This window comes from Protomyctophum bolini (assembly GCF_963924005.1).
Source record: "Protomyctophum bolini genome assembly, chromosome: 19".
Lineage (NCBI taxonomy): Eukaryota > Metazoa > Chordata > Actinopteri > Myctophiformes > Myctophidae > Protomyctophum > Protomyctophum bolini.
In genome coordinates, this window is record NC_137880.1 from 21,308,914 (window position 1) to 21,335,018 (window position 26,105).

General features: G+C 43.2%; 1 protein-coding gene across 1 annotated transcript in view; it reads left to right on the plus strand.

Moving 5' to 3' along the window:
• The window catches only part of ncoa1 (nuclear receptor coactivator 1), an 88,454-nt gene that overhangs the window by 32,884 nt on the left and 29,465 nt on the right, over window positions 1-26,105 (plus strand). The window contains exons 3-5 of the mRNA XM_080791220.1: window positions 6,503-6,602; window positions 18,407-18,573; window positions 25,141-25,247. Coding sequence (XP_080647346.1) covers window positions 6,514-6,602; window positions 18,407-18,573; window positions 25,141-25,247 — 363 coding nt within the window. The 5' untranslated portion in view covers window positions 6,503-6,513. The remainder of the gene's footprint in view (window positions 1-6,502; window positions 6,603-18,406; window positions 18,574-25,140; window positions 25,248-26,105) is intronic.

Consider the following 26,105-nt stretch of genomic DNA (forward strand, 5'->3'; position numbering starts at 1 on the left):
CATAAAGTTGCGTATGTTCTGAGGGGCGTGGCTACCGTTACAGTCTATGATCGGGATTCCCCACCCACTCAAGCTTTGTCCATATTTTTTACAGTCTATGAGGAAGACCCATGGGTATACAGGAAAGCCTAAACCGAGTGCAACCCATTACCTGGAAGGACTTCCTCAAATACTTTGCAATTCTGTTGATGTGTTTGTGTGTGTGCATGTAACTTATTTGAAACCTGGTTTGACTAATTCATGCAAAACATAGTACTCCAAACATGTGCACAAACAAATGCAAGATATTGATATTTTGTGGACAGATGTAATGTCCTGGGGTCTAGGACAAGCAGTACATTTTTTAACACATCTTTTACTTTCTCCTTTTAAGGAAAATTATCACATAATGAATTATCCAAAAGGTTGTATTGTATCTCCTCGTTGGTTGTATTTGATGTCTTGATAGCATGGTGCTTTGATTTTACCATGAGGCCTTTGTGCCAGTTGGTGTTTGTTGCCGCTTTTCGATTGCAAACACGTCAATAATCTCAGAAAGAATTCTGATAACATAATGCGTCACATCACATGGCTCCTGGTCCTTGCAAAATCAGTCAGCGTGTGCAGCACTGGGATTAAAAACACAAAGTGGCTCATAAAAGACTTGTCGCTTAACATTCTGTTAAATGTGAGTAAATCTGGACTGTAAGCTTCTAAACAAGAATGACTCTGTCATAACTGCCAGGTGCAACAAGCTCTTGTAGCGCCCATTTTAGTTTGTTTCCGACATTCTTTTGTTGGTCACTCACTGTGTCTATGGTTGTCCTCTAGCTCCAGTTAATAATAATAATAATAATAATAATAATAATAATAAAGCTTTATTTGTATAGCACCTTTCATGACATGAAATGCAGCTCAAAGTGCTTTACAGAGCAATGGAGAAAAGATTTAAAGAAAAGCAAGGCATAAAACATTAAAATAACAGCAGTAATGCAATACAGCGAGGAATTTAAAAGATCAATTAAAAGCAAGAGAGTAGAAGTAGAGCTGTGCTTTAAAAATGTCTAAGAGGCTGCCTGTCGAAGGTACAGTGGGAGTTTGTTCCACGCCGTCTGCCAGTAGAAGCAGAAAGCTGCTTCAGTTAGCTCATGACATTAGTTTTTATGCCGTTCAGACTATCGTTGGGTAAGGGGCCAGCCAATCATGACTAGGTCGTCGTCACTAAGGTCGTCTTTATGGTTTTATCAGTAGTGGTGGGTGCAAAACTGCAAGGCAAAAAGATTTACAGTGTATGGAGAGCATTAGTCTGGTCTATGTGTGTGTCCACAATAGAACATCACACAGTGCACCTGAAGTAGCAGCTAGAAGGAGCTGGAAAGCTACAAGCCATTTCACTGACCACAGAATCTTGGGCTCAATATCTTAAGTGCCGCACGGAAAGCAGTTGGGGTTTCTGTGGAAAAATAGCTCCCATTTCTATTTTTACTCACGTACTATTGATGTGTGCATCAGTATACTTTGCTTTCTCATATGCCGCAGATGGATGTTCATTTTTTTCCTTCTTTAAAGCACCATTTGTTACGAGCTGGGGGGGGGGGGGGGGGGTAGGTTAGGGTAGGGTAGGAGAGGGGTGATCTGAGGTGAAATGTAAACAAGGCTATAGTCCGGCTGGGAAGATTAGCAATCCTGTGAGCATTGAGTTCCCGTGCGGTGTCAATGGCGGCTTGTGTGTGCATTCCTTTTTGTCACGCAAATCCATGCTTTTACAGCATTCTAATGTTGGGTTTCTACAGCACGCACATATGCTGTTTGTTTCTTATTTTGCAGCTGAAGTGGTTCAGCTGTACGTGTGTATATATTTATAGATACTACTGTACATAGTATCTGCTAACGTGCGGTACATATCCATGCCACACTCAAGTTGTAGCCTTCACCACATTGTACATTTTGTGCACTCACGTCTTACTTATCTTATCTTTGTACACGCCTCTCATTTTACTCGGGTGTCGTGCCGTACTGTATCGCTGTTCCTTTGTGTCTGAGTGTGAGCTCGCAGAATTCCCTCGCTGCACAATCTGCAGCGTGCTCTTGTTGCCATGGCTACACAGACAGATCCTGACGTGGGGATGGAACAGAGATGCTGCTGCAGATGTTGTAGCGTGCAGGGGAGGAGGGCGTGGGGCTGGGCTGGGCTGGGCGGAGGAGAGGGGTGAACTGAGGTGAAATGTAAACGAGGCTAGGCCGGAGAAAGATTAGCAATCCTGTGAGCAGCGTGGCCCCGCACCGTGACAATAGCTGCTTGTTTCCCCCAACCACCCCACCCCACTCCACTGCCCTGGGTTTTACAGTGCTTTTGTGCGCAGAAGCATTTAGGATATATTTGTATGTGCATTCATGCACATCTGTGCTTTATAACACTCTAATGTCAATACTGCAGCATGTAAGTTGTCTGTTTTTTACGGATGCAGGCACTCAGCTGTACGTGTGTAAACATTTATAGATATGTGTACAAATAGTATCTGCTAATGACGTACAGTACCAGTTCATATCCCTGTCACACCTTTGGACACTATCTATGTGAGCAAGTGAAGTTGTACACAAAATTGTACATTTTGTGCACTCATCTTTGTACCCGCCTCTCATTCTGTATTGGAGTTGTACTGTACTGTACTGTACCGTTGCCTCTGTGTCTGACTGCGAGTTCTCATGAGCTCACAGAATTCCCTCATACAGTGACTAGTGAAAGTAGTCACCGCCCTTAATTTGTTCCGCATTTTGTTATATGTTACAGCCTTGTAATGGATTAAATCTTTTTTTGCTCACAATTTTACACACAATGTCACAAATCACACCTCTGTGAAGTGAGGGGCGCTCTTATCATCTTACAACATCGAGGAGGTGATGTAATGATGATGTAGAACAAACGGTGTCAAAACAAACATTAAATTATCTTGGTGACAAGATGACGTACATTTTCCCTTCATTGTCAATGGCGTTTTTAAAACAAACGTTGATCTAAAAAAAAACATTAATTTATCTTCATTGTCAATGGCATTTTTAAAACAAACCTCTGGCAGCAATTACAGCCTCAATTCTGCTTGAGGGTAGAATTCTACAAATTGGCACACCTATTTTTGGGCGGTTTCTTACATTCTCTTTTCAGATCTTCTCAATCTGCATCAGGTTGGATGGGGAGCATCTGTGCACAGCCAATTTCACTGGGATCTGGGTGGGTGGCTCACTCAAAGACATTGACAGACTTGTCCTGAGGTCAAGACACTCCTCTGTTATCTTGGTTTCTGTGCCTAGGCTCCATGTCCTGTTGGAAGGTGAACCTTTGTTGTCTGTGTTCTTAGGCTCCATGTCTGTGACCTCTGTTATCCTGTCTGTGTTCTTAGGTCCATGTCTGTGACCTCTGTTATCCTGTCTGTGTTCTTAGGTCCATGTCTGTGACCTCTGTTATCCTGTCTGTGTTCTTAGGTCCATGTCTGTGACCTCTGTTATCCTGTCTGTCTTCTTAGGTCCATGTCTGTGACCTCTGTTATCCTGTCTGTGTTCTTAGGCTCCATGTCTGTGACCTCTGTTATCTTGTCTATGTTCTTAGGTCCATGTCTGTGACCTCTGTTATCTTGTCTATGTTCTTAGGTCCATGTCTGTGACCTCTGTTATCCTGTCTGTGTTCTTAGGTCCATGTCTGTGACCTCTGTTATCCTGTCTGTCTTCTTAGGTCCATGTCTGTGACCTCTGTTATCCTGTCTGTGTTCTTAGGCTCCATGTCTGTGACCTCTGTTATCTTGTCTATGTTCTTAGGTCCATGTCTGTGACCTCTGTTATCCTGTCTGTGTTCTTAGGCTCCATGTCTGTGACCTCTGTTATCTTGTCTATGTTCTTAGGTCCATGTCTGTGACCTCTGTTATCTTGTCTGTGTTCTTAGGCTCCATGTCTGTGACCTAATTTATCTTGTCTGTGTTCTTAGGCTCCATGTCTGTGACCTCTGTTATCTTGTCTGTGTGTTCTTAGGTCCATGTCTGTGACCTCTGTTATCCTGTCTGTGTGCTTAGGCTCCATGACTGTGACTTCAGTGACTTTGTCTTTGTTCTTAGGCTGTGACCTCTGTTATCTTGTCTCTGTTCTTAGGCTGTGACCTCTGTTATCTTGTCTCTGTTCTTAGGCTCCATGACTGTGACTTCAGTTATCCTGTCTCTGTTCTTAGGATGTGACCTCTGTTATCCTGTCTGTGTGCTTAGGCCTATGTCTGTTACCTCTGTTATTCTGTCTGTGTTCTTAGGCTCCATGTCTGTTACATCTGTTATCCTGTACAGTCTGAGGTCCAATGCAGGGTTTCATTATGGATGTCTCTGTACTTTGACACGCAGCGCTGTTAGATGTGCCTCTATTCCAGGAGGACAGCACTGCCTGGCTTTCCTCCGTGGTGGGCAATATTGCTCAGGCAACTCGTACACTTTAGCCTGCTCGGTTGTTTCTCTCGTGGATAGAGACAGCGCCCCTCCGTCACAGTCTAGAACTATACTTTATCGGCCAAATAAACTAGTCTGCGGTTGTTTGAAAAATAGTGGCGGGAGCCGGATTCATTCCCACAAGGTGTGGATTGGGAGTCTAATGATTAGCGCAGCACGCTACCGAGCTGGCTGCCAGAATTGGTTTTCAGGCTGTATTAGAATGTGAAAATGCCCCACGGGATCCCTACTAGTACTAGGTGCAAGGGGCACACCTCCAGTCTCTTGTGGTGCGAAATGAAAGCAGGCCTCCCTGACCAAGACCCATCTCCCGCAATTGCTCAGCTCGGCCAGGTGTACATCTTCCAAACTTCTTGTATTTACGAATGATCTAGCTCATTGGTTCCCAACCTTTTATACTGAAGTACCACCTCAGAAAATATTTGGCTCTCCATGTACCACCATAATAACTAAGATACAGGAGCTTATACCTGGCCCTTTTGTTCCATTCCTAAGCCAATAATGCTGCTGCTCTATTCTATCAAAACGGTTCCTGTGTGTGTGTGTGTGTGTGTGTGTGTGTGTGTGTGTGTGTGTGTGTGTGTGTGTGTGTGTGTGTGTGTGTGTGTGTGTGTGTGTGTGTGTGTGTGTGTGTGTGTGGAGGAAGGGGGGGATGTTTAGGCCTGTCACAAAAATGCAACACTACTACATTACACTATATATCTGATTGACATTTATACCACTTAAATAGTGTAAAAGATCGGTTTCTCTACATAGGGTAAAATGCAATCACATATAGGGTAAATTGCAGATCACCGATCGGAGTGAATATCGGCCGATCTCCGATCAGTGGCCGATTATCGGAGCATCTCTAGCGGGAAGGTTTTTCTTTGTAACCGTCCCCAGATCTGTAGCTTTGACTTCATGGCTTGGTTTGTGCTCCAACATGCACTGTTAACTGTGGGACCTGATGTGTGTGCGTCTTTCTAAATGATGTCAAATCAATTCATACGCAGACTCCAATAAAGTTAAGCAACAAAACCTGAGTAATATATTACAATTTTGTGATCAAGTAAAACCATACACTACTCATTAGTGGTAAAATAATATTACAGTAATATATCAAAAGTAACTTGTTACTGGCTGTGAGCACTGATTTTGTTCCAGCCTTCCATACTACACCCCAAATTGTTACCACTGATATGGAAAATTCCCAGACAAGAGAACAGTGCTTTCTGGGGGTCGGTGGATATACTAAGGTTTTAACCTTAGAGTATATATGAATAGAGACGGCACCTGGAGGAAACCCTGCGGCGAAATGGACATAGTGGCCGAATTTGGTATTGCAGTTTGGACCCAAACACATGAACCTGCTGGTCCGTTGACTATCATTGCGCACGTTCATGATGACACGTGAACGCTGTTTCATACGTGAATGCACGTGAACGCGTGCAATGATAGTCAACGGATTTGGGTCCAATCCATCCCAGAATGCACTCTGTTCCTACCCGGAAGGAGGAGTGAAATCGCCTCATGTGCTTTAGAGCAACGTAATGCAAGTGGATGGGAGGAGAAATCCGGTGCCGTCTCTATTAATATATATTTTCTAAGGTTTTAACAGCGGGAGAACAACGGCGAGCAACACATGAATTTTATTGGCTATCGCCTAATCGTCCGCTATCGCCAGACGATGTCGCCCAAAAGATAAATGATATTTCGGGCGATGTTCCTCCGCCCACTTTTCGAACATGGCATGTTCGCCTGCTATCGCCAGTAGTTGACATGCACTTCCGCTGTTAAAACCCACTGTGACTGGACAGAGACATAATTTCTTCTTTTCTATTCTTTCTTTTCTTTTTTTCTTTGTCTGTCTGCCACAATCGCTTGGCTGCAGAAACCCTCACCAGCCCAGGGCTGTTCCTTCCCATCACTTTGGTCACACCTTCACATCATTTGAGTTGCACCACACACGTTCAATGCAAACAAATAATAGCCCCAATTGAAAATAATAAAATAAAATAATAATAATTAATAACTGTGCTGAATGTGACTCTTTCCTGCTTCAGGTGTGTTGAAGATGAGCGCTGTAGGGGAAGGTCCCCTGGACCCTGCCACACCGGATTCCCGGAAGAGAAAGGCCTCTCCATGCGACACGTCAGGACAAAGGTAAAGGACACAGATACACACAGATACCAACCTGCCCCAAGACGAAGGAGATATTATGTTTTATTGGGTTTTTGAGTGGTGCAACCACTCCAAGGAACGGCAATGTCTGTGTTCACCTATGTACCTATGTGTCCGCCTATGTGTTGGTTAATGAGCACCAGCATATGACTATGAGTACCAGTAGGGGCACTGTTGTGCCAGAAACAGAGAGAGGGATAGTGCTGCACTGTTGCCTGCTAATGAGAGAGAGAGAGAGGTGAGTGTGAACCACTCAGTTCACACGGGTGTGATTTTTTTAATAGCTAAGACAGACTAAAAACAAGACAACACCAGACTATAATGCATAATGAAGGAGTAACAAACCTATCATAAAGAGGTATAGGGAATAAATACAGTTTCAAAACATTACCAAAAAGAGAGTAGAGAGCAGAGAAGTGACTTGGTGGAGTCGAGATGACCTGTAATAGGGCCCCATAATTGTGGGGTGCTGCTTTAGCAGAGCCACCAGCATAATATCGTCAATAGAAAACTTTGGCACCTAACTAGTCTTACATGCTTTCACTTAGAAACTTTGGACCCTCCCTATTCCTTCATACTTTCACAGAGAAACTCAATTCACAGTTTTAAAAAAATCCAATTTACTGTGGACATGCAGATTATTACTTTGAAATTATTGGCAGTTTTCAAAATCTATAACTTGAAGCGCCCAATGCATGGTCAATGGCCATCACACAACGCTCCGCAGGCAGACAGCTGGCAATCAGTGGCGCTGCAGGCTAGTGCAGGCGCGAATAAAATGAAAAAGAGGAAAAAAACATTCTTTCCTTCTCAAGTAATTATTTTGGGTACTGACGGAAATCACACAATGTGTTCATGATTTGCGGCCTTTTGCCAATTATAGCCAATCAGGATGGAGTATGAAAAATCGGAATGACCCGCCTCCTGGTGGCGCTATAACAGGCCCATGTGAAAACTTTGGGTCAGAGGTTCAGCTCCCGAATCCAGGGAGTGTGTGTGCAGAGTTTGGCTGCGATCAAGCCAGAGATTAGCTGTCCACAGACGGACACTCGGACAGAATGACAGACACACGGACGGAAGAAGTGCAAAAAATACTCTCCCCAAATATGGGCGATTGGGTGTTTAAAGTGATCAAAATATTTTTGAAGGTATAGAATTTGCCTCTGTATTGGGAAAATCAACTGATATAGTAAATACAAAAAATAATAATTAAACTTTACATGGTGTCCCAAGGTCCACACATCCCAAGGTGTTCCTCAGCACACCCAGGGCTCGAAATTTGTACTTTCAGTCTCAGAATGAAAGTACCAGAAAAAATTAGGAGCACCCACCAAAATTTAACGAGCACCAATATGTAATCGATTTTTTACATTCATTATTGGTATTACACTTGTAGCCTACAACAGTGGTTCCCAAAGTGAGGTCCGGGGACCCCCAGGGGTACTTGGAGGTGTTCCAGGGGGACCCAGCTAAATGATCATTTGGAACCAAATGGACCCTTATGGGTCAGTAACTCAGAGAGTGTACAAATGGAACCAAATGGATCCGTTATGGTCCTTTTGGTTCCATTTGTAAACTCTCTGAGTTTCTACGCTCTCAGAGTTAAATTAGCATTGATTTTACAATATAAATTGGGGGTCCCAGAGATAGAAATGCCATTAAATGGGGGTCCGTGCAGGACTAATGCATGTCCTTGACATGAAAAAGTTTGGGAACCACTGGCCTACAACAGTGGTTCCCAAACTTTTTCATGTCATTAGCCCACGGACCCACATTTGAAAATATATGCCAGGGACCACCATAAGAGAAGATTGTTACGGCTCTAGCAATGATTTTCAGCCATTTTCACTGGACCCCAGTTTGACCTGAATTAGGCTACCGTTCCCCATTTCTATCTCTGGGACGCCACTGTATATTGCAAAATCAAAGTTATACAGGGAAATTGGTATTAACCATAGAATGTACACTCTCAGAGTTTCAGACCCATAAGGGTCCATTTGGTTCCTAACTATCATTTAGCTGTGGACCCTCTGTAACTCCCTCAAGGACCCCTAGGGGTCCCTGGACCCCACTTTGGGAACCACTGGCCTACAAGCCAGTTGGTATGAGATGCTGTTTTTGTTTAAGAAGCGCCAATAATTTGTGGGCGGCTGTGGCTCAGGAGGTAGAGCAGGTCGTCCAATGATCCCTGGGTCGGCGGTTCGAATCCCGGCTCCTCCTGTCCACATGTGTCCTTGGGCAAGACACTGAACCCTACATTGCCTCCAATTAGTTGGTCGGTGTGAGCTCTGAATGTGGGAAGTGAGGACGCTGGCGTCGACTGTTCGCCGCTTCACCTCCCAATGTATGAATGAAGGAATGAATTGTAAAGCGCTTTGAGCACTTGGAAAAGCGCTATAAAAATGCAATTCATTATTATTAATAAACCATTTGAAAATATAATTAAATTCTAAATACTGTGTCTGCTATAATTTCTGGATTTGTAAATGGCTACAAAACCCTTCGTTTTATGCAGGCCTGCTTTTTTATTTAAGTATTTATTTATATATATATATATATATATATATATATATATATATATATATATATATATAAATAAGTTATTTTCATAACATCATTAATTTGCATGTCTAGGAAAAAGGGGTGTGTGTTTCCTCCACACATTCCATTCAATTGAGCCCTTTTGTTTCTCACAGCTGAGGACCTTAGGTCTGATGTTAATCACCAACTTAATGTCCACGGACTGACAACGACAGAGCACAACAAGCCAAGGAGATATTTCTTTAAAAAATCATAACTCTGGACAGGAATGGACTAGGAGGAACTTACTTCTTTTTAATATGCTCTAAATTGGATTAAATCATCTCGCGGGACGGAACCGGCTTGCGACAGCTTTGGTCGCGATCGTTTTGGTCGCACTACAGCAATTATTTGCAGTGGCACTGGTGCTCCCAGTTATATTTTTAGATCGCACAGATTAAAATTCAGGCGCATTTGCGACCAAAATTTTCGAGCCCTGACACTGTTTGGGTGTATGGCAATCTTGCGATTATGGCTATAATAGCCATAGATATAAAAAATATAGATGCCTCATTGGCTGCTGCAGTTCGTTGGAGCGATGTGTGTTGAAGGAGGGGCGGAATAATTTACACTGGGAGAGGAAGTACGCCGGAAGTGTGGAAGGCACGTTACGTCACGCTGCCACTCAATTGATTACTGGCCAATCACAGCGCATCTTTCCTGGGACTTACAGACCCGAACATGCGCTCTGTGACGCACGCTCATGCTTCCGCGGTGCTTTGCAAGGAACCTCGGGAAAGTTTTGCCCTCCCTTGAGCACATCCACTCCAGAGCCGGAAAGGGCGTCTACGTTTATATGTCTATGGCTATAGCCCTACTCACCACTTTTGTCACATTTGGACATTTAACAGGAAGGGAGAGCCAAAATTGAAGTTGTTTATTTTTATTCGTGATATTATATGAGGCCTTGGGGGTTGGCATTTCTCTTCTTGCTGCCTTCCCTCCATGTGGAGTTTTGAGCGCCACTAAACGTCAACTGGACAGACGGTGGACTTGAACCCAGGTCTTCTGATTGGGCAAGGATCTCTTCTCAATGTACCATGCTGCCAACACTCACCCCATTGCGCAACATCCAGGAGCTTTTATTGTGAAAAACTGAAATAGCTAAACTTGGCAAGAAATGAACCAAGAATTCTTGGCTCATTTTTAGCTGCTTGTCGCCCCTCTCGGTAGTCTACACTCATAGGTCAGGATTAAGACTTACATCAAGTGGTAGTTCAGTAAGAAAAAATAAAAAAACAAGGGCCAGTAAATTCATTATCCATGAGGTTCACAACAAGCACAAATGTAGAAACAGTTGGAGGAGTCTGATGGCTGAGATAATGTTCCAAGCAACGCTACAGGGCTACAACAGAAAATAGAGAGACACTTCTCTGGCTGGAGCGGTCAGTCCACCATTGTGGAGGCCGGGAGGGTGTAGGGTGGAGCGATGATGACCGGGGAAGGCAGAGTTCAGCAGCATGCTAGTGGCGTGGTGGTGGTGCAGCGTGGGCTGCTATGTGTTTTCTCAATTTGGAGCAGCCTCCAGTGTTTCAAGTTGGCAGCAGATAAAGCCAGTGGCTATAAACACATCAAACATCCACACTCAGTAACCTTTGTTTGATGCTGCATTGATTGATAATAGGGCTGTCACGATTCGCCTAATCCACAATTCGATTCAACTTTCGATTATAAGGTCACTATTCGACACGATACGATATTCCATACGATACAATCGATATTTTTTAAAACATCGTATTTTCAGAACAGAGCGATATATGATTATTAATTTAGGCTAATGTTTTGATTTGTAAAGAAAAACACTTGTTTCTCTGCAATGTTACTTTTATGTGACATGAGAATGAGAATACCCAGCATTATAAACTTTTGTTTTTATACCAATCATTTTCAGATGTTTCTTTAAGAGGATGAGATGACATTATTGTTAAGCTCTACTCTAAGAAACGAAATAAAATAAAAGTAAGTAAATAATTGGGCTGTGACTTTATTACTTTATTAGGGGGGGGGACGACGACGACACTAAGAAGAAGGAATTAAATCAATAAAAACAGTGGGATGATCTAGCTGGGGAGTTTTGGAGAGTGCAGTTGAGGCAGCAATTCCTAAACAGTGGAACATTAGAAAACATCTATTTTGCTTCAGAGGACATAACATCCATAACAGATTTACCAATACCAACATTTTGTAACTCCTACTTGGAGTCGGGACTCGGGACTAACATTAGCCCCACATGGTGGAACCTCTCACTCCCAGTCCCCAGTGGTTCCCAAACTTTTTCACGTCAAGGACCCCCAAATTGACACTAATTAGCCTGTGGACCCCCATTTGAAAATATATGCCAGGGATCCCAATAAGAGCAGATTTGTACGGCTCTAGCAGTGATTCTCAACCCGTTTAATTTCAAGGACCCCCAGTTTGACATGCATTAGTCTACGGACTCCCATTTAATGGCATTTTGATCTCTGGGACCCCCAGTTTATATTGTAAAATCAATGCTAACTTAACTCGAGGGTCCATTTTGTTCCATTTGTACACTCTGAGTTACAGACCCATAAGGGTCCATTTGGTTCCTAACTGTCATTTAGCTGGGTACCCCCTGGAACTCCCTCAAGTACCCCTGGGGGTCCCCGGACCCGACTTTGGGAACCACTGCCATAGAGTTGTAAAGGAGCTCACTGCGCTATAATGTAACAGCCTCTTAGGGAGAGCTTCCATGGGGCTGGACTGGCGTTACTAGCCTCCACGCCGGCTGCGTCAGCATGTCTTGCACCGAACACAGCTTTGTTCGCGCTGCCGTGATATTATGCTCGTCGCGAGACACACTGAAGCAGCCGTAGTGTGTAAACCAGCATCAGTCCAGACTCCAGGCAGCCCCATATGGAACCTGTCACTCCGCTGTGCTGTACAGTGTAGAAAAGCGTAGATAAAAGCATATAGTTGTGTACAGTGTACACAACTATATGCTTTTATCTACGCTTTTCATCCGTTTTTAAATCTAAATGTCTCATCCACGGGACAAAAGCGATTATAAACGGCTTCTTCATTGAGTGAATTTTACTATGTTGTTGTCTGCTCGTTGATGACTGCACGCAATGAGCTAAAGGCTGCTTGGTTGTATCCGGTCCGACTGGCTGAAACACGTCCCGTAAGAAACGTTCCGGGGTGAAAAAACTGACATGTAATGAAATATCGTGAGTCAGCTCGTGATTTCGATACACTGTATCGAACGTCAATTTCGATTCGATTTCGATATGTATCGAGAATCGTGACAGCCTTAATTGATGATCAAGAATTTCCCATTTTGTAGAACAATGTATTGCTTCTTTCATTGTCAAAGTCATAAGAACTTGGATTATGTATGCATACAGCGGCTGCAGTATGTGAGGATAAAGATCATTAGTGCTCGTATCATAATCCACTCTATGGCTACATAATAGAATTTTCCAATAAGCCGGCAAATCGTTTATATTAGTTTCCTACCTGCTGCATATGGTCCAAACATGCCTCACCTCCTGACCTGTTAGTTTTCTGTGGTCAGGTGGTCACTGGGAGGTACCTCCCACTCAGTTGTTTGTCCTCTGCCTGGCTCAAATTACAAACACTACACCCCACTCACAATAAATATGCATCGTCTTTAGTTGACCACTTGAAAGGGATGAATCCCTGAAGTAGGAAGTATTGAAGTAGGATGTATTTTAACCACTTAAACCCTATATACTTTGATGACCAGGGTCACCCATGATTCTATACTTAGTCCCTACCTTTTTGGCCACTACAACATATGTCTTCACAGAAAATGTTTTTCAGTTCCCCCGATGTGCACCTATGATGACATTCCCAGAAGAGGGACAATAGGGTTCATGTGTTGAAACAGTGAAACAAATTGTGTCATTATATACTGTAGTGTAGGCAGCACTATACAGTAAATGCACAGCCCACTCAGTGAAACAAGCAACTGCTCACTTCTCACCGCCACAGCACCTAAGGTCAGGTGCTAAGTGACTGATTGACAGACAATACCAATGTTTGGTTGTGCAACAGTGTTGTTGTATTACCACTGTGGCTAAGTTGGCAACATGAAACGGATATACAGATATCCATCTCTCAAGGTTGGAAGGCATCGAGTAGCCTTCTGAAGATTTTATTTTTGTGTGTGTGTGTGTGTGTGTGTGTGTGTGTGTGTGTGTGTGTGTGTGTGTGTGTGTGTGTGTGTGTGTGTGTGTGTGTGTGTGTGTGTGTGTGTGCGTGTGCGTGTGCGTGTGCGTGCGCGTGCGTGCGCGCGCGCGTACAGTGGGGGTACACTTTGAGGCCTAGTTGAATCTGGCCCACAAGCACAGCCCAGCTAGCAGTTTCTACAGCAACCTCACGCAGCCACTGACCTGCGCAAGCACACTCTATTTCTCTCTCTCATGTTCAGCGCGCCTGCGTGTTCAAGCTAGGCAATGCGCTGACCTACTTTTCCTTGTTGTTGTCTCCCACACACACGGACAGGGATATATACACATAGTGCTAAACATACATCAGGCCGTAAGTCACACATGCACTCAGTGACTCCCGCTGTTCGACTCACACCATAATAACGGCATGTACTCATGGGCTTGTTCTTGCACACCGCAGGAGTGTGGCAAACAGGCAAATATTATCAAACAGGCAAATATTATCATCGCTCAATTTCTCACGTTTCCTCTCACCCACTCGACTCACTCCCGTGCTTCCCTGGTCTAACCCATGCGTTGACACGTAGCTCTGTCGCTCCACCATCTTCCTGTAGAGGTTATCAGAGTCGGAAGGATGGCACTCCCTCCCCACTCTCATAGCCTACACACAAGAACACATACACTAAACAACCTTATCTAGACCTCTACACAGTCAAATCAAATCACTGGTGGTAATTTAACTTGTACGCTGTGCAAATGGAACAAAAACCATGTACACTTTCAGAGGTAAATTAACACTCAGTGTAGTCTCCCATTTTGAAGATATATACACAAATCTTTGGACCAAATCATCATAAACACATTTCTGGGTGTATAAAGCTCAACAATAAAAAATGTACTGCACACTGCCCACTATTTTTGTGCTCCACTCACATCCCTCTCTAAAGCACATATTTCAATTAGAGGAAATTACCCTCAATACCATGAAGCTTATTAAGGCAGTGGTTCCCAAAGTGGGGTCCGGGGACCCCCAGGGGTACCTGAGGGAGTTCCAGGGGGGACCCATCTATTTTGTTCGTGTTCATAAAGTGCTAAAGTGTTTAAAGCAGTGGTTCCCAAACTTTTTCATGTCAAGGACCCCCAAATTGACACTACTTAGCCCGTGGACCCCCATTTGAAAAGATATGCCAGGGACCCCCATAAGAGAAGACGTACACATTTAGACGTCTACATTTAGACGTCTACATTTAGACGTACACATACACATTTAGCGTCTACATTTAGACGTACACATTTAGACGTATACATTTATTTGTTATCCGTGTTGCGAGGATGAGGGGGTACCTGGAAAACGATCTACCCCAAAAGGGGTACCTGGTCCAAAAAAGTTTGGGAACCCCTGTATTAAGGCATAGGTTAAATACCACTTTACAGTATGTTAAATTAAGTTGCTGCAATTATGGTTTCGCTAGTTGCCAATACATGAAAATGTGTGTATTGGCAACATTTCGGTCACACATGACCTTCCTCAGGCATGGGTGTATAAAGCTAGCAGTAATGCACTAGGGATGGGATGTGTGGTCCATGGTATAATCTGTGTTATGTTAACTTAAGATGACCAGCACCTCTGGGTGCACAACCTCTGGGTGTGATGCGTTATGCGTACAGGCATCTCATTTTCTCTCAGTTGCTGGTATGAAGTAAGATTTTACAGTGGTATTTGCCACATTTATAACTTGCATTTTATACCAGACATTCTGTGTCTCCCGATATGTGCACAGTGCACACCCATATACCTCGCACATACAAATGGGGTAATTAGATGGATCTCCCGGTTAGCCTCAGGTACTCAGCCTTATGACACGATTCAAAGGCAAGGTGAAAGGCAAGGGTGTGTGTGTGTGTGTGTGTGTGTGTGTGTGTGTGTGTGTGTGTGTGAAAAAGCTGAAAAAGCCTAGTCCTAGTTCATTACATACGTAGAGGTTTTGGTTTTAACCCATTCTGGGAAGGACCCTCTTGGTGTTCTAACCCTTCTGGACAGGAACCCCTTTTGGGGTTCTGTACAGTACGAGTATGTACGGTATTCCATTTTTTTTTTTTAAATAGCAGCATCAAAAAATATATATTAAAAAAAGCTTAGCGGCCTCTGTCCAAAATGGGTTGAAGCCCCAGATTCAACATGATTTCTGTAAGGGATGGCCATCTGGAGACATTTTATTAATCGATTAGTTAGGCCTTACCGTGCCATTTTACCCATTAATAAGAATATCGGAGCAGATGTCAGCATGGGAAAAAATAATCAACCTCACGTAATGTCAATCACGTTTGCACACTGCCACCAAATATTATGTCTGTATAAAAAGTATTCGGACCGGGGTCGATTTAATCCGTTTTCGCAGTTGTCTTTCACATAGCTAGACATGGTCTTTCACCCTTTGAACAGCAATTTACAGTAAGCAAGAGCAAAGAAAAACATGGTAATACATCAAATACATAAAAATAGTCCTCATGAATCATACGTAAGCTAAGAACCTAACAGTAGAATGTCTATATAATGAGACTATGCGTATACACTATAAAGTCATTAAAGTGCTACTGTATGTCTACATAAGTTGAGCCTATTCATACACCTGTAGGTTGTTGAGGCTAAGGCAAGTGCTACAGCAAGTGCTATGGACTAAAATGGAGTCTGAAGAGGTGGGTTTTCAGACTACGGCAGAAGATTGGGAGTGAGTCTGCAGTTCTGATTGTTATGGGAAGAAGTGCATTCCATAGTTTTGGAGCCAGAAGGGAGAAGAGTTTGGGACGTGTGGAGCGTTGTCCCAGAGATTTTAGTGAAGGTACTTCCAGCCTCCCTGCGTCGGCTGATCCGAGTGCACGGGAGGGTTTGTAGGGTCCAATCAGACTTGCAAGATATGGGGGTGCCATTCCTTTGGTTGCTTTTAAGGCTAGCATCAGATTTTTGTATTCTGTGTGGGAGGCGACCGGGAGCTAATGGAGGGAGCGGAGAAAGGGGGAGACGTGAGAATTTTGGCTGGTTGAAGACCAGGCGAGCTGCGGCATTTTCGATCAATTGGCTAGTTATCTCCTGCATGGGGTAGGACGTAGCTGGGAAGAAGAGAAGCTCCGTCTTGTCTGGGTTCAGCTTGAGGTGGTGAGAAGACATCCGCTGTGAGTTGTCAACCAGGCATGCGGCGCCGGTGATGCGTTCTTCCAGGATAGAAACAGTTGAGTGTCATCAGCGTAGCAGTGATATGCTAGAGAGATATTCTCTTCTGCAATTTATTCTATATGACATGTCATATAATTATCACAGGGAATGCCCTATTTGCCCTAGTTGTTACATATATGTCTTTATATCTCCCATCTCCTCACTTGGTTTGCCAACAAGCCACATTTGAAAACAAACGCCAGCACGCACAAGCACACACACACACACACACACACACACACACACACACACACACACACACACACACAGGAGAGAATCTCTCTCTCTCAAATAACGAGCAAGATTGATACAATAATCGGCGTGTTGTGTGTGCTGCTACCTATTTTATAAAGTCCCCAGCATTTAGAAACTGACGGATGCTAACTTGCATATTTTGGGTAATTAGCATATACTAATAGCATATATACCATACCATATATGGTCATGCCTGGGGTGACTAACTAACTAACTGACGGGAAATGAACTTTTTCATAGTAACTGCGACCCACGGTCGCAATAAAAACTTTATTATTACAGTACGAGACAGACAGGAGAGAGAAAACATGCAACACAGACCATGAGGTGAATTTGAACCCATCATGATGTAATTTGGTCTATGTATTTCATGGTACTCACACTAACCATAGATGTTTTATCTAGTGATGCACCGAATATCCGGCCGCAGAAAATATTCTGCCGAAAATGGCTAAAAATGCATTTTCGGCCTATTCGGTTTCGGCCCTAAAAGGCCGGAAATATATCACTGAATATTGTATGCAATTAATGCATTCAAAAGCGCTGAATAAATGTTTTATGGACCCATAATAGTGATTATTATTTAAGTTAGGTTTTGCCATAATCATGTATTTTGCCATAATCGGGTAGATTTAAGGTGCGTCCATGACAGCATTGGTAGGAAAAAAGATATAGAATATTAATCATATTCGGTTTTCGGCCAACTCTTTCCTATATTCGGTTTCGGCCAAGAATTTCCCTTTCGGTGCATCCCTAGTTTTATCCAAACTTTGGACCACCAGAGAGAAAACATGCTAACATTCCTTCCACAGTCCACTGAGAAGGTCCACCCAAGGTTTTAACCACTTTCACCCTGGTGTCCCTAATTTGGGACACACCAGGGTGTCCAAGTACAGTTGTAACTCATGTCTGTTTTACTGGGAAGAGAAGGTTTATGTGGTTATGCTACTGTTTACCTCTGCTGCCCAAATATCAGAGACCACAGGATTTTCCAACAGCGTCACATATTTCAGAATATATGAAGATAAGATAAACCTACAGTAATTCTTCTACGGAAAATGTGGGTGGTTCAAGAACCCGCAGTATGTTATACTGTAAGCAGAAGTACTGTAAAATAGAAAGACTAAAAGTTATACATCTATAACCAAGAACAAAAAAGTTTAATACAGTACACTGCTCCACTTTGTACTTTCATTTAATAATAACAGAGGTTTCTGGAATTTGAGATGAGGGCAAGCATGTGTCAAGAAGCTACTGAAAAAGAGTACTACAAGTCAGCTGAAGTAAGACCTTTTAGAATGTATTAATACATTAGCTGGTAGTTCCTTCCACACATACAGTATATATATATATATATATATATACACACACACACACACACACACACACACACACACACACACACATCTCTTTCTCTCTCTGCATGATCCTCTTTTATAGCATTAATTATTGAGACACTCCACTGTCCAGTCCACATCTTCTCTTCCGTCATTGCCACCTTTCATTCCTCCATGCCCTCATCTTGTCCTCAACATTTAATGACACTGTTTACTGATGCCTCTCTTGTGTGTTGCATTGCATAGCGTGGAGAAGCGGAGGCGGGAGCTGGAATGCCGCTACATCGAGGAGCTGGCCGACCTGCTTTCAGCCAACATGGGTGACATCGCCAGCCTCAACGTCAAGCCAGACAAGTGCCACATACTCAAGAGCACGGTGGACCAGATCCAACAGATCAAACGCCGTGAGCAGGGTAAGAAACACACACACACACACACACACACACACACACACACACACACACACACACACACGATTACAACAGTTTGTTTACCCACTATGACAACATTGTGTTATTTTCACATTTTCCTTATGTTGACCGTGACTCTTGCCACCATCCATGCGTTACAGGACCAAATCTCATAAAATGAAATCGAGAAACACGCATTTAGCAAGAATTTTTGATGGTCCTAGTGCTGCTCACACAACATGATTCTGGCCCTGCTTGGGAGTCATATGGCATCATCACACGTTGTGTGTCTTTAGCAGGATTCTTTCAGATTGCTGTTAGGCTTTGCAAACAACAGCATATGATGGCAAACATTTGATCAGGAGATGAGGTAAATGTTAACATTATGACACCTCCGATGGAATCTGTGATCACCTCATATTGAACACGCGGCATTGACGACAGGAGCTGAAATTGTTCATTGTTTCATTCTAATGTCATTGTCGCTGATAACAATTTATCAGCGACACTGAAATGTCAAGTATGTTTTGGTGTACAATTAGTGTTAGTCCACACAATCTCCCATTCATCAGACATAAGTACACACACACACACACACCCACACACACACACACACACACACACACGCACGCACGTGAACACGCGCGCACACACACACACACACACACACACACACACACACACACACACACACACACACACACACACACAAACACACACACCTCCTTAGGTGGCTTACTCTTTTTATTTTGTCTGTGATTTGAATATCACAGAGGTGTTTACACCTAGCAACACTTACTTACCAGTAGACACTTCTGGTCCCATTTTCGTCAGTGCCTTACCCCTACATTTCCTTATCTTTTTTTTTTAAACATTTTAAAATTGGTCAACTAGCCGCACGTTGTGAGGATCGGCTATTTGAAATATTCAAAAATGATTTTCAAAATAAGAAATAAAATAAATAAAATCACACCTGTGTGAAGTGTGTGGGGGTTCCCGTGGGGGACCCAGGTTCCAGACCCACAGGAACGCACCCAGGGTGCCGGCCCGGTTCCGGCGAGCCGCCCCGCGTCCGAAACAGTAGAGAAATGACAGAGTTACCAATACCATGTGGGGGTCCCCAGGGGTGGGAAGTCAAAGAAGTTTAGGGGAACGGGTTATTGCACTGGTGAAAATAGGGCCCTTTGTGTCTTTGATGTGCAGTGTGCACACCCACATACCGCGCACATACAAATGGTGTAAAGAGATGGATGCTGCAGGTATTCAGCCTTAGTTATTCCACTTGCTCACTAAAGCTATTATTGTATGTCTTGCAACTTGTTATTTCACAGCTTGTCCCATCTAACTCGGCGTTAAATTAAGAAAATCATGTGTAAGAAACATGATCGGACACTGTGTGTACAGTATGTTCTTTTATTAAACACTACTGCCTGATAAACACAGCACTTAGGTACTGTGCATACACTGAAAACGAGCCATGTCGTAAAAAAACACCAGCCTGATGCTCATGTTGTGAGCTTGTAGATTTGCTATTTTAGGTGCGTGACACTATTGCACAACTAAGTATAAATCAGGCTGTTTTTTTTATTTCCTGTTTTTTAAGATTTGTTTTGGGGCTTTTCTGCCTTTATTTTGGATAGTAGTAGAGAGAGAAAGACAGGGAGTGACACGCAGCAAAGGTCTTCAGGCTGGGGAATTGAACCTGCCACACGCTGTCAGGCTGCATTAGAGCAGCCTATACGTTGTGCCTTTAACGCTAGGCCATCGGTGCCCATCAGGCTGATGTTTTTACAGTGCAGGACTCTGAGAGGCAAGATGTCTACAAATGGGTCTGTCCGTCTGTTCTTTTTGTCTGGGGCTAGTCTCGTAAACCACTGTACGCCAAATGATTTGTGCCTACTGCCAGTACTAGGCCAAGGAAGTACCTCCATTCACTTATGTTGTATATATATTTTTTAAATATGTAATTCAATTTTATATATTGGATGTGAATGGAAGTATAATTTATGATGCTGTGTGGAGATCAGCCAAAGTAATGGACATTTCCTATTCTGACAACTCATGTTAACTAGTACCCATAGTATGCAGTTAGCACCTCAGTCTCTGTCTGCTAGTAAGGTGGATCTGATTGGCCGCACCTCTGACACCCAAACCCAGCGCCTTACCTTGGATGCATGAATCATATGAATGGAGTCGCCGGAGTATGGCGCATGGCGCCCAAGCCCCCAGTGAGGCTCTCCAACGTTGAAGCACTCGGTCCTAGTGGTAAGAGATGGGACTGCAGGCGGACCGGTGGATTTATGACGAGGAAACAGCTGGGAAACAGCCGTGCAGCTGGGCTTTAACATTGAGCGCCCGTTTGCACTTCCGCATTTTATGCTCTTCCCAAATTTGTGTCCAAATTGAAAAAATGCGGAAGTAGACGGTTCTTCTGGGTGCTTCAAAACGCCACTGAGCAACGTCCACTGAAATGAATAGCTCCGGTTCAGTCTCTATCCCTATGGTGGCGCCTGGAGAGTGAGTAATGTTGGTCCTCCATCCTCTGTTGTGTGAGTCAAGTCACAGTTGAGCATGTTTTCTCCGTGTAAACATTGGGCTGTCGTGTGTCGACCTCCAGCAGCTACAAACGCTCCATTCTTATCTCAGCATTACTTCTACCTCTGTCTTTTGAAGATCATCCATGCCTTAACCCATTTTTGGCGGGAACCCCTTTTGGTGTTTCAAGCATTCTGTTCTACTTTAGCTATTGAAAAATAGCAGATCTACAAGCTTGTAGGTCTGCTATTTTTGAAAAATCGTAAAAATGCGGCACATCTTTGAATAGGTATATATTCTTTCAGAGCGAACGTTTTTTTGTGGTTAGTGGTTAGTTGTTACTGTAGATGAGCTAAAAGGACACAATAACTGTGGTGCAGGTCATATATATATATATTTTTTTACAAATGTATTTTTTATTTTTATTATCTCATTCAACAGATGAACAGAATGAGTGATTTCGAAAACACATAAAAAAAAGTACATTTTAACCATAATTGTTACAAAACCCCAACATAGCCCTAGTATACATTACATGTGAGGACAAAGGCACACCAAATTGCACGCTTACGTGCATAAAACTTTCTCCCGGGTTAGATTGGGGTCGCGAGTCAATGGCAGCATTATTTTGTGGTCGGGGGCTGAATAGTTTGGGAATTCATGATGTAGGTGACAGCATGGCTGTGTGTGTTCTGTGGGGAAGAGGAGGAAGCGTTATTTATGATCCCGTTGATCTCTTTACTACAGCTTTTATGTGGGTTATTTTCAAAATCTAAAGTTTTGGTTGAAAGTAAGCAGCCCTAAAGTAGGCAACCCTCTCACCTGTTTAACTTTAAACACACACCTAGTGGCCAGAATTGTAGCTAGCAGGTTAAAGATTGGCCATTTCTAAGCCAGCATGCCCTTGAGCCAGCCCTGATTTTCTTTATATGGGTGTATGGGGCTCAATAGAGGAATGTGTGGCCGAAGGTGCTACATGTGATGATGTGAGTTGTTGTGAGGCTTTATGTAATCTTTTCTACTTAAGCCTTGGCCTTTTGAACCAAGGGTTTTCTCTGGACTACAATATTTTGAAGGAAATCAAAACTACATACATTCGCATACATGGATTTACTAAAATGAGGGGAAAAAAGATCACACTCGTGTGAAGTGAGGGGTGCAGCGAGGGCTATATCAGCAAGATGATGTCTTAGGTTGTCCTTTACTGCCCTAAACAAACATTAGTCCATAAACTTGGCTGGCAAAAAATTGCCCTAAACTACACAAAACGCTTGATTAAATCGTCACTTAGATTGTCTTGGCCGCTAAAAAATAAAACATCTGAGAATGGGTTCCCCAACCTTTACTTTTTGGATACGATTTGTAGAAAAGGGTAAGAATTGTGTATCGTGGGAAAATATTCTCTGGTCATAACCACTGCCGGTATACGGGTGGGTGGGACCTCATCTCGGACCTACATAGCAGTTCCATTATGGGGCTACCCAGAAGTAAGTTTAGTATCCCCGCTACCCAACCATCACCATCACTATTACCATTTGAAATGCCCTGAGCGCCGAGAGTAGGTGTGGGTGCCTCTGGGATATAAAGGACAGCCCACAAATGTTGCTGCCAGCCTTCACTCTGACTCTAGACAATGTCATAAAAGCAACAAGAGTTAGTATGAGCTACAAGGATGCAGGAATTTCTCTGTAGGATGACAACAGCGTCAGAAGACAAAGCCAAATGGATGCGTTGACAGATATGGCAAAACACCGCCCTAAGCAGTGGTGGAGGACATCGGACCCAGGAGGTCCATTTTTACACTCCCAGTGTAAAATAAATCCTACCAGGCTCAAACAGCTCAATAGAAAAAAGCTTCTTTGTTTTTTTACATTAAAAAGACAGAGCTGTTCCCTGTTCTGCTCTGAAGCTAATGTCATGAATTACTCTCTCTTATCACTGTGTGTCTTGTGCCCTCTGACCCTGGCACTAATCATTTTGCTAACCAAAGACATCCCCCTCTTTTTCTCATTCCCGCTCTGTTTTTCTCTTAGTCTCTGTCCTTCCTTCATTCCACCCCCTCCTCTCTTCCTCTTCCTCTTCCTCTCTCTCTTCCTCTTCCTCTTCCTCTCTCTCTCTCTCTCTCTCTCTCTCTCTCTCTCTCTCTCTCTCTCTCTCTCTCTCTCTCTCTCTCTCTCTCTCTCTCTCTCTCTCTGTCAGCTTCTGGAGTGAAGCAGGGTGTGTGACAGTGCAGCCAATAGCCAAGCAGCCAGGCCCCCCTGACCTTGTGTAAGGGGGCCTCTCACCCTCTCTTTCTTTCACCAATTCTCTCTCTCTCTCTCTCTCCCCCCATCTCAATGTTTTTCCTCCTCTGTCACTACACAGAAATGGGAACACACGACACACAATATTCGCTTCCTCCTCCAATTATTTTCTTTCTCTCTTTAAACCTTATGTCCTCTCACCTGCATCTCCCATCTCCTCTTGTCGTCCATGTCTCACTTCAGTAAGCTAGGCTGCCATCACACCCCTGTGGAGTGTAGACACAAGAAGAAATACAATGCAATATTCTGTTTGTCTACACCGTGTCTGCTAAATGCCTAAATTGTGTTGCTGCAATGTTGAAACTGATTGCATTGTATTTGATTGCAGCATGCAAAATCATAACCTGAAGTTTTCACCAATCCCTTCCATGGCTAATTTGTTTCACAAGAAACAAAAGTGACGGCTAAAGAGGCAAATATGTCTCACATCCCAAATCTGGGACAAAATGTACAAATATGGAAGATTCTCCACAGTCGTCGTTTTCACTCTGTGTTGCCATAGGAACCACAGAACTAGAAATGGCAGTCTCAACGTTAATTTACAGTAAGCATGTTGTGTAGCAGTTGTCTTGTGTTGATGTGCAGCGTTTGTGTCACTGAAAGATCAGACCCCTCTGTTCTTTTGACGTTCAATACATCAAAGGCTGGGAACAAGCCAATACTTGTGTAACTGCATGGATTCTCTGCATAAGGGTCATACATTTTCAACTTCTAACTTGCTACACATGACACTCAAATAGTAGTGCACACTGAGGTCACCTGCCGACGGAGGACATTTTCCACCACCATGCCCCATCCTCTCTCACAAGAGCAGCTGTGTATGAGGCCACAGAGGGAGATAAGGACAAAAGGGGTGAATAACAAGTGGTCAACATCAGCGAACTATGTAAATAAGCCGTTAGTAGCTGAAATAAGTCCGGCTATTATTAATGTTCACGGTTATTCTAAATTTGATTGACATTTAACAGAATACCCACTACCCAGTTCCCGTATAAAACCTACTGTACCTGAGCAAAACTTTGCAAACTTGTCCTAACACGGAGCCTTTTGAGGCCCTTCTGTGTGAAGGCATAATGCAGTGTGTAGACAATGGTGGGGGGGTGTATGTGTGACATACCCGTAGGTCACAAGCAGCATTCAAACCTAGAGCACCAGGATTATTAGACCTACACATCAGTAGGTCTGTCACAATTATTACATAATCACCTGATCACAATTGTTTGAGCTAAGGACAGCTGGATGAAGTAATGTCATATTTTCATTATTATTTCCACATCGTTGTCCATGCTATTTTCAACCTGGTGTGCCTATTTTGGGCAGTTAGGACAAAAACATTTGAATAAAATCACACTTGTGTGAAGTGAGGGGCACCCACTGTATTTTTATCTGCCACATGAAGTCTTACCTTAGGGCAGTTAAAACAACGTCATTAAACAAACATTAAAGTCCATAGACTGAATATATGTCTTGTAAACACACTTACAGTTCCATCTCACCGGCATATCATTTCATCGCTGTGACCAAGTTCGACGTCCCCTGTTCAAAGCCTTATATTGTAAGATTCCTCATCATCCAGTTATAATCATGCCTATTTTATAATGGCTATAAAGTTATAAGCAGGCCTATTATGTCATTGGCCTAGTACTGTAGCTGTGACACATTCACACTCGCAGTACCTTGATGAATTTGTTTTTTTGTTATTTGATAAATGATGTGTTACTTCTGCCCACAGAGAAAGCGGCGCTGCTGTCCCCTGACGACGAGGTACAGAAGAGCGACATCTCCTCCAGTAGCCAGGGCCTGGTGGAGAAGGAGGCCCTGGGGCCCATGCTGCTAGAGGTGACAGAACACACTTTACATTAGCCATAACTAGGGTTGTCCCGATCGGATCGGGTGATCAATGTTATATCCATATCATGATATTAGATATATATCATCTAAATCCCACTGTTGAAGGTGTCGGTGTCTGAAATCTTTGGTCATGTTCGTGCAGTGTGGCTGGTGCTACACAAGACTGTTATTTAACAGCTAGGACTGTGATGGTATGACATTTTTATAACTACAGTGAATAAACTTGTCTCAGTGGTTCGACGGTTAACCAATTTTTCGCATTCTTCCATTTAAAAAGAAAATGTGTGTATATCAGTTATGTGAGCAAAACGCGCATAGAGAGTGGAGTGAGCAGATGTTTATTGGAGTGTGGAGCGGGTTTTCAAAAGGTCTGAGCACCAGCCTTCACTCCCACTCCATTATAACATTGTAATCTTAAACTTTGTGTCAATCCCTGTGATTGATACATGATAAGTAATAAGGTTACAACAATATATCATAAGATCCAGCACATACAGTACCTAGTCATTCTGAACAGATTTCTGTCATTCTCTGTAATCAGCAAAGCCTGATTGTTAATTACTTGTTTAAATGATGTCAAAGGTTAGCCCCCAGTGGATGGCATGAGTTTTGCGACAGCGTCGCTGTCCATGGTGCTTAAGTGTGCATTGGGGTAGTCTCTAAGGGTATATACAGTACACTGATTATTGGGTAGATGTTTGTGTCAAAAGAGCTTACTGTACTGCAATTGGGTTATGAAATTGGCATCTAAATGGCAAAGGCTTCCACTGCATGTTTACAACAACATCTTTAAATGAAGAAATCTAGTTGAGCGGTGAGTTCTTTTGAATTGAGCAGCAAGGCATC